Source organism: Hypomesus transpacificus, chromosome 8 (genome assembly GCF_021917145.1).
Source record: "Hypomesus transpacificus isolate Combined female chromosome 8, fHypTra1, whole genome shotgun sequence".
NCBI lineage: Eukaryota > Metazoa > Chordata > Actinopteri > Osmeriformes > Osmeridae > Hypomesus > Hypomesus transpacificus.
The window spans coordinates 11541383-11555040 of NC_061067.1; the positions used below are offsets into that span (position 1 = coordinate 11541383).

Below are 13658 nucleotides of genomic sequence, written 5' to 3' on the forward strand. Positions count from 1 at the left end.
TGTACTGTACAGTACTGTTCATTCTGGGTCATTCTGACAATTCTGCCTCTTCCTCTGATATTTGCATCCATGATTTCAAAGTACAGGTGAGGTTACCTTTTTATTAATTCCAAACACCTGATTGCTTGTTGAGTATTTTTGTTTGTTAGTGCTTACACATGGATAATTGGTTGTTAAAGGTGTTTGAATTGCGCTGGTTTTGTGAGGATGGCTAACACACACAATTTTTGTGTGTTAGCAATCAAGAAAAACTGAAATTGCATTTGCTTAATTGTAAACATACCAATCAGGTGTAAGCACTATAAAAAGGCAACAGGTCAGTGTACCTGTCCTCATCAAAAATGCAAGGCTATGTTGCAGGAAGAGGAAAAAGAGAGTGAGGATGAGAGGGGGAGCCCGTGGAAGAAGAGTGGTTCAGCCCAACCTCAGAAGATACTGTTGCAACAGTAATTTGGAAATTTCGACAAGAGCACAGATGAAAACTCCTATTCTCTACGGTCTACAGTACAGTAAAATGTAGCCTACGTACATGCACTACACCAGTACTTTTTTTGTACAGATTCAATGATTGAAACAATGTACTGTATTTAATTTGCTGAATACTTTCCTTTGTCCCCACAAATGTATTTGCTGTGTTTACAGTATGTAGCCTACTATGCAGTATTCAATTTGAAATATGTTCCGATTTTTTGCACAAAATGCAACCTTTACGTAGACAGTGTGGATAAATACAGTAAATATTGTCATCGGTGTGCAGTACTGGGGGGTGTTCCATCAACGTCGCTAACGCAAGTTGCGCTAACACGAATAAGTCTCACTTGGGTAAACATCAACTTAGACTAAGCCTCAAGCGTTCCGTTCCACTAACAGGCAACGCTAATTCAAGCTAAACCTCAATAAGCTTAGACTGTGTAGCCCAGATCAGGCGATCGTCGAAAAGAGGAGTTATGTCGCAAAAGTAAAGCGTAAAGCAGCAGAGGGGTGTTGTTTCAGCAGCGTAAATAGATTTTTTGAGTTTTTTTTTGTTGTCCCTAAAAAGGGCAATGTTGCCGCAATTAACATGGCAAAGGATATTACATTACATTTAGTCATTTAGCAGACGCTCTTATCCAGAGCGACTTACAGTAAGTACAGGGACAATCCCCCCTGAGGCATGTAGGGTGAAGTGCCTTGCCCAAGGACACAACGTCATTTGACACGGCGGGAAATTGATCTCCTTGACTCCTGGGAAGGAGTCAAGGAGACAACTTGTCGAACCATTACGACCGTTAAAATACGTAAATTGTAGACCTACCAAGTCTACTTAACATATACATATATGCATTTAGGCCTACTAGTAATTAGCCTAATTTGATGAGCTGTCTGAAGCCGTTCTGACAGTAGGCTGGCCTATGGCCGATATTCTCAACAGGAGATTGAGAATAATATCAGCCCAAAAGAGAACGTGGCAGCAATTGACAACTGTAGCATAAAATTCAAAACACTGAAGAAAGCCATGGTTAATTGCACTTGATGTGGGCTAATAATGTTTTAAATTGCTTCAAAATAACTTTGCCACATGCATTCATTAACTGATAGGCTAAATGCTGAGATTTAAGACAAAAGGGAAAGATAACCATGACTAAAATAGGGATTCACTGAAATGACTAGTATTGCACAGATCCAGCACTGACTTTTTAGATCAAAAAACCCTCCCTTAACCCTGCCGTCCTCCAGAACTACAGACCGGTATCATTGTTACCCTTCTTCTCTAAAACAATTGAACGTGCTGTATCTAACCAACTGTCTAACTTCCTTTCTCAGAACAACCTGCTCGACCCCAACCAATCGGGCTTCAAGACCGGCCACTCCACAGAGACTGCCCTCCTTTCAGTCACCACTGCCCTCCAGTCTGCCAGAGCGGCTTCCAGGTCATCCGTCATCATTCTGCTGGACCTTTCTGCGGCGTTTGATACGGTTAACCACCAGATCCTGCTCTCCAGACTTTCTGAGATGGGCATCACTGGCACTGCACTCCAGTGGATCTCATCCTACCTGTCGGGAAGATCCTACCAGGTCTCCTGGGGAGGCAAACTGTCAGGCCCTCGCCAGCTCTCCACTGGTGTCCCACAGGGCTCCGTCCTTGGTCCCCTCCTCTTCTCTCTGTACACCACCTCACTTGGACCAATCATCACCTCCCATGGCTTCTCCTACCACTGCTACGCTGACGACACGCAGCTGTACCTGTCGTTTCCTCCGACCGATCCAGGGATCTCAGCTAGGATTGAGGCCTGCCTCACAGACATCTCCGCCTGGATGACTGAGCACCACCTCCAGCTGAACCTTGCCAAAACGGAACTTCTCATCATCCCGGCCAAACCCTCCATCTCCCATGACCTCTCAATCACCCTGGGATCTGCGACGGTGACCCCCTCATCCTCTGCCAGGAACCTTGGGGTTACCATGGATGACGAGCTCTCCCTCACGGCCCACATTGCTGCGGTCTCCCGGTCATGTAGATTCACCCTCTACAACATCCGGAAGATCAGGAGATACCTGTCTAAGCACTCGACCCAGCTGCTTGTCCAAGCACTTGTCCTCTCCAAGTTGGACTACTGCAACTCGTTGCTCGCCAGTCTCCCATCATGCGCAACCCGCCCTCTTCAGAGGATTCAGAACGCAGCGGCCCGCCTGGTCTACAATCTACCCAGACGCTCCCACGTTACCCCGCTCCTCATCTCCCTCCACTGGCTACCCATAACGGCCCGCATCAGATTCAAGACCCTGGTACTGACCTTCCGAGCAGTGAACGGGACTGCGCCCGACTACATCAACTCTCTCCTGCAGCCTTACACCCCCACCCGCCACCTACGGTCTTCTTCAGACAACCGCCTGGTGGTCCCACCTCTCAAGACCGCCCGGTCCCAGCACAAGCTCTTCTCCTGCCTGGCACCCCAGTGGTGGAATCAACTCCCCACCTCCATCAGAGACACGGACTGTCTCTCCACCTTCAAGAGAAGGCTCAAGACGCACTTGTTCCGGGAGTACAATGGTACTTAGGAATGGTTTGCTGAACCCAACGCTAGTTTCCTCAAGGATCACAATGACTCTTGCTTAGACTGTTGCTCTTGTTGGTTAGTGGTAGCTGATTTAAACTGTTGTATTCTATTTTAGTTAATCCTATTTTTATTGCTTTCCTACAGGTACACCTGCACTTAAAGATTAATGTTGTGTAATTTTAACTTGTTTAACTACATGCTCTTATGGTTTCTTCCCTTTAGCACTATTTTTTGGTTGTTCACAATATGTACTTTTTGTTTTTGACTACCCGCAATGCTGTGGGGCTATCTTGTTGTTATTATCAGTGACCTATGCACTTTGTAAAGTTCTCTCTTGGAAGTCGCTTTGGATAAAAGTGTCTGCTAAATGAATAAATGTAAATGTAAGTCAAACTGCACACTTTGTTTGGAAGAACAGTCATTTAAATTTGCTCAGCATGACTATCATTATTATATCATGAGTATTCCAATTAACATAGTCTGCCTTCACAGATCCAGAGGGGGCTTGGACAGTGACAGACTCACTTTGGGAAAGCATGCCCTACTGGGAACATTAGGGTAGACTGTTGGGCACAGCATGTAATTGTCTTCTTTGGAACGGGCAACATTTGGGACACTGTCATGTAGGGGCAGCATAAACGGCACTTCATAACAGCACCCTTTTCCATTGGAAGCAAGGGCATGGGAACAGTCCAATTTAGGCCATTATAAGGGCACCTAATAGTGTACTGCATCACATTTTCTATACTATAAAGAAACTCATTAAGACATGTTTTTACATATATAGAGGGCACACTGTCATTTATTGCGTGGGGCATCCTGGGTACGCAAGCATATTTCACAATGTGAATGGCAGACAGTAGGGCACTTGGTCTAATTTGTTGCCACTCAAAGGCATTTTAGAAACACTTTGAACCATGGGGGCACCAGGCAGTCACCCCCTGAGTCTTCCAATGGGCCTGGATACACCCATGGGGACAGTATATTGTACCTTTAATATTGGGGAAGCCAGAGGAGAGGTAATATGGAGGCTTGTCAACATATAGGCTACTTTAAACAATGAAAATACTTTATAAAATTGAATATAAAGTCTCCTTGATTCTTTGTGTTTCAAGATTACCTGAAAAACTGATTATAATATGCAGGTGCTGCTTGGAGCAAAGTATACCCTTCATATTTCCTGGCATAGTTCAAGAACGTCCCACATGCAAAGACATAGACAGATGCAGACAGACTGAACAGTGTCAAGGCTTGGCTACAGTGGGTTTGCTTCCTTGTGTGTGATTCCAGCAGACTACATAGTCTAGGCCTACCTACATGAACTGCAGTCTACTACCCTCCTTTCTACTATTATAGTCTACTCTCTTTTCCATTACTTTCTACAAAGGATGTTAGGCTACTCTTATATGTGTTCATTGCCATCCTTAATAGTTGCTAAAGTGTTTTTTTATATATATATATATATGTTATTTATGTTTTTTATTTTTAAGAATGACAATTAAATCTATCTAGATAAACTATGCTGGGCCTGCTGAACCTATACTTCTTCCACAGATACTGGTCAGGGAGGCATTACTTCTGTCTTTGAAGAACCTTGGGTCTGGTGGGATAAATGTTCTTTGTATAATCTGAGCACCTTCATCCACCACAGGCTTGTCAAAGAACGGATACGCCATAGTTGATTGTCTTGAGGCTCTGCTTAGTTTCTAAGACCTTATTTTATTTCAATTAACCAATGGCTTTTGAAAACAGATACAGTGACATTATATCTTAACGTGTTAATTTAAATTAATACATTTTTGGGAGATGAAGTATGCCTAAACACGTGAATCATTCATGTCTGCACTTCAAAAAGTCTGAATTTATGTTTCCGAACACAGACTAAAGTGCTTTGCGCGCAGGAATTTACTCGACAAAACTGTCTTTTGAGATTCTGTTTCTGCCTGTTTGAAATTATTTGCAACACATTTTAGTTTAGCTTGACTTCTAGTCCGACACGGATCAGCCTAGTTCCGAACCTCGGTTATGTAGCTAGAACTAGAATAATCCACCTTAAAGGAGACATGAAATGCTGTTTTTGGATGCTTTTATATAGGCCTTAGTGGTCCCCTAATACTGTATCTGAAGTCTCTTTCCAGAAATTTAGCCATGGTGCAGAATTATAGCCACTACGAGTAATCCCACAATGAGCTTTCCTCAGAACGCGCTGTTTTGGTGTCTGTAGCTTTAAATGCTAATGAGGAGGAGAGGGGCGGCAACATACGCTAATGTTTACAACGGATGTATCGCAATGGCTCGTAGCCCCCGTTGCTGTAAGATGCCTCAAATTGAGTAATGCTCATCTGATCACCCTGGTTTGCAGAGGTGCACACTCATAGTCATTTCAATGAAGAGAAAGGCGGATATCGCGCGCCATAACACCAACAGCATAACGGTTATCCAAATAAAAAAGAAGTGCACAGTAGCAAGCTAGGTAACCATATACAGTAAAGCAACAAAATTATATAGCGTTAGTTCAAGTAGAGGAAACAGTAGAGGCTGAAATTTTTGGCACAGACATACAAAACTTTGTGAAGTTGTGTCGGCGCAATTCCAGCGAAAATCAAATTAAGATGCTGGTTGTGCAGAAGATTGGATGAAGGAACTAAAAAAATACTTTTGTTTTGATTTGCTCATCCAAGCAATGAGCAACTGTTATGCTTCGTTTGTTTGCTCGCCATGATGTCTCTCCAGGAAAAACCGATATCGCACTCGCCTTGCACGGTGGCAGCTCAGTTTCTCATGGGCGGGCCAGATGATCTGAGCGGGCAAAGCAGAGAGAGGGGAGGTAACCTTTCTCGTATCTACGTCACTTGGAGGAGATTTTCAAACAGAGCGTTTGAGCCTTCATTTTGTCAAAGGCGGAGAAGAACACGCAGGGCTTGGTTTACACTTATCGAAAATTCTAGCCACTGGGGGACCAAAGGCAGGCTAGGGGAACTCATATTAATGTTAAATAACCTCATAAAATGAAGTTTTCATGTCATGTCTCCTTTAAAGGAACGGAACTTTAGCTAAAGTAAGTGAGACTTGGCGAAATAAGTCTCGCTGCGCTCCCTGGTCTTGTGTGTTGTGTTCGGTCAACATATTCATGTACTTTACATACTCTACTGTAACAATATCTCTTGACAAAATCAAGCAGGTCATATCATTAGAAAAGAAAAGTTACTCTAAGAGTGTTTTAAATTGTGCACAACAGTGTGTAACTGGTTCAAACAGATTCACATTTTATGAAACATGTGTATGGCATACGGTGACAGAATTGTTTTTTTTTCTAAATGATAGTATAGTGTTTCATTTTGCAAAAGATTGGAGGTGTTCTAATACTTGTGTGTCTGCTTGTGTGAATCGTGTGTTGTGTTTTGACACAGTGAGCCCTGTTTTCAAAATTGTGCTAAAGCATTCGGAAAAAACTGTAAGCAATTGGAAAAAACTGTAACATCTCACCCTGCCTCCGTCCACCGACCCCATCTTCAGCATCCTGTCCTCTGATTGGTTTTCCCCCTCCTCAGCCACACCCCCCAAACCCGTGCTGCGCCTCCTGTCCAACGCATGGTCATCATGTAGGGTGAATGGGGAGGGGTCTGGTGACATCATCGAGTCAGTGTCCTGAGCCTTCTGGGATGCCTGCAAAGCAAAGATGGTTTCAGTCCGTCTCTCTCTCTCTCTCTCTCTCTCTCTCTCTCTCTCTCTCTCTCTCTCTGTGGTTCTGACCTGCTGCTCCCTCTTCAGCCTCTCCACAGCCAGCTGGAACTCCCTCTCCTTCTGCCAGGCCTCAGCGATGGTGGCCTGGTTCTGCTCCTCGTAGGCCATGGCCACCACGGCCAGGATCAGGTTCACCAGGTAGAACGACCCCAGGAAGATCACCACTACGAAGAACACCATGTAGGTCTTCCCTGCTGAGCGCAGGGTCTGCAGACACACGCAAAGGTGAACACACTGACACACACAAACACATACATTCTGGACTTGAACATACACTCTTACCTGGTGGTAGAGGTTTTCCCAGTAGTCCTGAGTCATTAACCTGAAGAGGGATAGGAAGGCCCAGCCGAAGGAATCAAAGCTGGTGTAGCCGTAGTTAGGATTACGACCCGCCTTCAGGCAGTCAAACCCATCTGGACATTTCCTACAACAACAACAACATCATCTTTGTCTGTTGTTTCTCTATGGAAATGTTGGTGAGTGACCCCCTGTGCTCTGTGGGCGAGTATGAATGTCCTTAATTCATGACCCTGACTAAAGCAGGATTGCATGTCTCCATGGGAGCTGCAGAGACAGGGGCCGCAAGGCCCTACGAAGTGTGGTCCGTTCTGCTGAGTTCATCATCGGCAGGAAGCTCCCAGCCCTACAGGACACCTACCACACACGTTGCCTAAGGAAAGCCGGCAGGATTGTAAGAGACTGTTCCCACCCATCCTTCAGTCTCTTTACCCCGTTGCCTTCTGGCAGGCGTTACCGCAGCATCCGGTCGCGCACACGCAGACTGGACGACAGTTTCTACCCAAGGGCCATCAGGCTTCTGAATGGACACTGATATGGACATTGATTTACTGCACACTAGTCACTTATACTCTGTCACTTTCAGCTACTGGTTGCACTATCAGTAACATTGCACTACTGTACCTCACTGTACCTCGCCACCAGGCTCCTGTATGGTCATTGACTTAGTCACTGATCTGCAAATTTGCACTATTGTACTGTACTCCACATAGATGAGAATAGGTTATAGGGTTGAAACAGGTTTTATGTGCATTTAGGGTTAGTATAGTGTACTATTTATTGTTATGTATAATTTAGGACGTTTTAGTATTAGGGTTAGTATAGTCGATTATTTATTGCTATCTGTATATTTAGGAAGTTTCACTTATTTAAGCTCAGCATATATGTAAATTATGTTCCGTGTACTTATATGTTATGTTATGCCAGGTGCTTGCGTTGTCTTGTCTTAAGAATGTCAGTGCTCAGTCTAACCTTGTGTTGTTCTGTGTACCTGACAAATGGTAGCCTGTGGCGTCATCACTGAAATTAAAGAGCCAACCGAGTGGTGCGCATCAATGGTAGCGGTGCCAAAGAAAAACCAAGAACAGATTCGGATTTGCGTGGATTTAAAGAACTTAAACAGAGCAGTGAAGAGAGAGAAATATATGCTGCCAATAATTGACGACATTCTGCCAAAGCTGGCTAAATTCTTTTTACTGCTGGATGCTGCAAGTGGTTTCTGGCAGATACCACTGGACCCTGAGTGCGCCAAGTTGACCACGTTTATCACCCCGTTTGGAAGATTTTTCTTTAGTAGACTTCCTTTCGGAATTACTAGCGCTTCAGAGATTTTTCAGCGGGAAATGACTGAGCTTTTGAAGGACTTATAAGGTGTCGTAGCTTATATGGACGACATATTGATTTATGCAGAGACTGCCGAACCTCATGAGGAAAGACTCAAGAACGCCCTCGACACATTAAAGAAAGCAGGATTACAGCTGAACCACAACAAGTGCATGCTACGCCAGCGACGGCTGAAATACTTGGGCCATTGCATCGACGGGGACGTAATTCGGCCGGACGAGACTAAAGTCCAAGCCATCACCCAACTGCAACCACCCAACAATGTGCACGAGCTCAGGAGAATCCTGGGCATGGTTCATTATCTTGGCAGGTATCTCCCACACCTGTCAGAAGTCACCAAGCCACTAACAGACCTGCTCAAGACTGAAGTATTGTGGGGGTGGGGTGCTGTACAAGAGGAGGCTTTTAAGAGAGTGAAACAGCTAGTTACAGAGGCCCCTGTTCTAGCATTCTTTGATGTTAGAAAAAACACTGTAGTCAGTGCAGATGCAAGCAGTTATGGGCTGGGTGGGGTCCTATTGCAGTCACATGATGGACAATTAAAGCCAATAGCTTACTGCTCAAGGACAATGACTGATGCTGAAAAGCGCTACGCGCAAATTGAAAAAGAATGTCTTGCGCAGTTTGGGCATGTGAGAAATTTACAAGGTACTTGTACGGCCTGAACACATTCACTTTGCAGAGTGATCACAAACCACTAGTTCCACTCATTAATTGTAAAGACCTAGACACAGTGCCTATGAGATGTCAGAGACTGTTGATGCGCATGATGCGGTACAACCCAACAGCCGAGTATGTTCCAGGGAAGCAGTTGCCTGTAGCAGACACCCTTTCCAGACATCCTCAAACTGAGATGACGCAGGACATCGCTGAGCTGACCAGTGAGATGTGTGAAGAGGCTGTTTGAGAGTCATGGCCTATCTGTCCCAGCAAGCTTGACATGGTCAAACAGCACACCCTCCAGGATGAAGAGCTCCAGCTAGTGAAACGCTACGTGCTTGGTGGGTGGCCGCAGTATTCAGGAGACGTGCCGCTAAAAGTAAAATCTTTCTATGCCCACCGTGACCATCTGACTCTCACACAAGGGCTAGTGTTGTACAACAACAGAATAGTGATACCTCAGGACATGAGAACCGAGATACTGCAACGCATACACGATGGCCACCAAGGCATTGTGAAGTGCCGTGAGCGAGCTAAATGTAGTGTGTGGTGGCCTGGCATAAGCAACCACATCCAAGAGGCAGTCAGCACCTGCCGTGTATGTCAGGAGATCAAACCTACCCATAGGAGAGAGCCTCTCATCTGCACGCCACTCCCGAGCCGCCCATGGGAGAAAGTGGCAGCAGACATATGCCAGTGGAAAAAGGAGAACTTTCTTGTAGTGGTGGATTACTTTTCAAGGTACATCGAAATTTCTCACCTTACTAACATGTCTGCCGTTACAACCATTGCCAGTCTTAAGAACATGTTTGCCAGGTGGGGCTGCCCAAATTAACTGATTACTGACAATGGTCCCCAATTCACAGGGACTGTTTTGCAAAGTTTGCCAAAATGTTTGATTTTAGGCACACAACCTCAAGCCCTCACTATGCACAGGCCAATGGGGAAGCAGAAAGGGCTGTGCAGACAGCCAAGCAGATCCTTGGACAAGCTGACCCGGCCTTAGCTTTGTTATCCTACAGAGCCACGCCACTGCAGGCAACTGGTGCAAGCCCCGCACAGCTGATGCTGGGAAGACAGATTCGCAGCACACTCCCTACCTTGGAGGCGAACTTGCAGCCTGCATGGCAAGATCTTCAGAAAGTGCAGCAGACTGACAGTCGCGCTGAGCTGCGCTACAGTTGCACCTACAATTCCAGGTACAAGGCCAGACCATTACCTGAACTACAGCCTGGATCCCTTGTTTCAGTAAAGCTGGACAACGACAGGGGATGGACAAAATCTGCTAGAGTGGTGCAGAAGTGCCACACTCCACGGTCATACATTATACAGACCGAGCATGGACAGTTGCGGAGAAACAGGCACCACCTCAGACCCATCCTGAGAGTTCCACAGTCTCCTCAACAAGAACAACACACACACACAACACACACCCAAACAAGGAGAATGACACAGACTGTGAGCCTTGTTTCCACAGACTCAGAGAAGCAGTGGCAGAGCGGCGAAACCGCCAGACAGATATGGGGAATATGTGTTCTACAAGTATTCTACAATATCAGCATTAGAAGTGTTTTGTTGCAAGAAAAAAAAAGAGAAGAAAATGTTTTATGGAGTAAAATGCCATTTGTGCTATTGAATTTGCAGTATGTGATATTGGAATAGAAATGTGTTATGACTTACATGTTTACAGCAATTTGTTACAGAAGAGTAAGAATACTGACCAGGTTGAATTTAAACTGTTCTTATAATCATTAATGTTCTGCATGTCTTAACAGACTCAAAGAAAGGGAGATGTGTTATAATGGCACTAGTTTATACGTGGCGCGCGTTGATATACATTGATACTGATAGAGTGTGTATATGTGACCTGGCAGTTGACGAGTTGATGAGTATGAACAAGCGGCAAGTTGATGCTCTCGTGTGTATTGATGAGTTACTTGAATAAACGAGTCTTTAGAAATAACCCCCGGCAATTATTCACATTCGGTAATTCTACAGTTATTGTTAGGGTTCCTCCGGTAGGAAGGAAACCTATTGTTATTTGAGGCCAAGCCGCGAAGCGGCGAAGCCACTTAAGTGTTTCTACCTTTTCTTATTGGTGGCCAAGCCGCGAAGCGGCGAAGCCACTTAAGTGTTTCTACCTTTTCTTATTAGGGGCCAAGCAGCGAAGCTGCGAGGCACCTATTGTAATTGGTAGTATTATTATTATTAGGATTCCTCCGTCAGGAGGAAACCTATTGTTATTGTTAGTATTATTAGGATTCCTCCGTCAGGAGGAAACCTATTGTTATTGTTAGTTTTATTAGGATTCCTCGGTCAGGAGGAGACCTATTGTTATTGTTAGTTTTATTCTTTTTTTTATTCTTGTACCATGGAAGTCAATGGCAGCCCCTAGAACCCTTCGACAACTTTTTGAGAAATTTGGCACACTCATTAAGGAAAGTCCCCTGGTCCAACTTACCAAGTTTCATGTCTCCCATTAGACCACTCTAGCGCCACCAATGGGTCAAAGTTGGACTTGTGTTTACAAACGCAACTTTTGAACCGTATGACCGATTTTCAAAAATGAGGTACCATTGGATTCCCTGGATCAAGCCACACCATGCATCGCACACCATGGCGTCAATTTCCGGTTTTATAGATTTTCCGCTGTTTCCGGTTTTATCAAAAACCTTTGAAATCCTACTCCTCCTACAATTTGTGTCAAATCTTCTTCAAAATGACCAGGGATGATCTTCAGACCAAGCCTCACCCAGGCATTACTTTTATATTTGATATTCAAAACCGTTTGTCCGGTACAGCCAATCAAAATCGGCAACAAAGCAACCAAACAGGAAATTGGATCAAATCTTGGCAAATCTTTGAGATGTCAACACCAAACTTGGTCAAATGACTCGGAACCCTCTTCTGAGGATGTCCACACAATTTGGTGTCATGTGATCACTGGGCGTGGCCGCAGGAAGCAAAAATGTGTTTGGGCCAATGACTTTTGATTTGTTTGCCTTTATTAAGTGATTCCTAAGTCTCATGATATCTTGGGACGTCCCGTGTTTGACACATAATCATTTGTGACAATAGCCGAATTGATGCGGCCGCCATTTTGAATTAATTGAAAAACCTTTTTTCTCTACTCCTCCTACACACAATGTCGAATCTTCACCAAAATTGTCAGAGATTATCTTCAGACCAAGCCTCACAAAAGCTACCACATGGTGTTCTGATTTTCGAAACCGTTTGCCCGAAAAAGGCTATGAAAATGTGCCGTTAAGCCAGCAAACAGGAAGCTGGGTCATATTGTGTTTACACACGCGGGCTTGGCAAGACGCACATGCAACATTTCAGGAGAGTGTGGGCTGACCAAGCCCCCACTCATTTCTTGAATGTCAGCAATCGGCCCTTGATTTCATTGCATTTCCGATTTTGTATGCAATGGTAAAAAATTCTGCAAATCCCGAAACATTGATAGTAAAGGCCAAGCCTAACAACCACACTTTAACCAAAGCCCGTGTGGATCTAGTTGGTATTGCATTTCCGATTTTGTATGCAATGGTAAAAAGTTCAAAAAATCCTGAAATATTGATAGTATAGGCCAAGAGTAACTACCACACCACAAATGGCCCACCATTACCCATAGGTGGCGCTACAGGCCACGCCCTAAAGCACAAAAATACAAGGCTTTCTGGAATGGATAGGCTCACCAAGCCCCCTCCCTTCACTTTTTGGCTTGAAATAAAGGCCCTTGTGGATCTTGATGGTATTGCATTTCAGATTTGGTATCCCATTGGTAATTCTGCAGCATAGATTTTTCTATACAGTTACAATTTGTCAAGAATACACATTTTTCAATGGTTCGCAATGTTTGGAGGAATCTGCCATTACTGCTTGCAGTTATATTTTTTATTAGGGGCCAAGCAGCGAAGCTGCGAGGCACCTATTGTTTTTGTTAGTTTTATTATTATTAGGGGCCAAGCAGCGAAGCTGAGAGGCACCTATTGTTATTGTTAGTTTGTTATTATTATTATTATTGTTATTATTATTATTATTAGGGGCCAAGCAGCGAAGCTGCGAGGCACCTTTTGTTATTGTTAGTATTATTAGGATTCCTCCGTCAGGAGGAAACCTATTGTTATTGTTAGTTTTATTATTATTATTAGGGGCCAAGCAGCGAAGCTGCGAGGCACCTATTGTAATTGGTAGTATTATTAGGGGCCAAGCAGCGAAGCTGCGAGGCACCTATTGTAATTGGTAGTATTATTATTGGTGGCCAAGCCGCGAAGCGGCGAAGCCACATAAGTGATTCTACCTTTTCTTATTATTATTATTATTACGCTTCTTCTGTCATTGGAGTCTATGGCAGCCCCTAGAACCGTACGGTAAAAGTTGTGAAATTTGGCACACTCATTAAGCACAGTCCCTTCTTTATATTCACCAAGTTTCATGTCTCCCATTGGAGTAATCTAGCGCCACCAACTGGTCAAAGTTGGACTTGTGTTTACACACGTAACTTTTGAACCGTATGACCGATTTTCAAAAATGAGGTACTGTTGGATTCCCTGGATTGAGACGAGTTCAACG

At 44.4% G+C, this 13658-nt stretch overlaps 1 protein-coding gene across 5 annotated transcripts in view; it reads right to left on the minus strand.

Annotated features, from left to right (window-relative positions):
* Positions 1-13658, minus strand: part of LOC124470297 (sodium channel protein type 4 subunit alpha-like) — a 285750-nt gene that overhangs the window by 179010 nt on the left and 93082 nt on the right. For all 5 annotated transcript variants that reach the window (XM_047024114.1, XM_047024115.1, XM_047024113.1 and 2 more), the window contains 3 exons: positions 7065-7206; positions 6792-6989; positions 6525-6704 (listed from right to left, as the gene is read on the minus strand). In XM_047024114.1, the coding sequence (XP_046880070.1) occupies positions 6525-6704; positions 6792-6989; positions 7065-7206 (520 nt within the window). The remainder of the gene's footprint in view (positions 1-6524; positions 6705-6791; positions 6990-7064; positions 7207-13658) is intronic.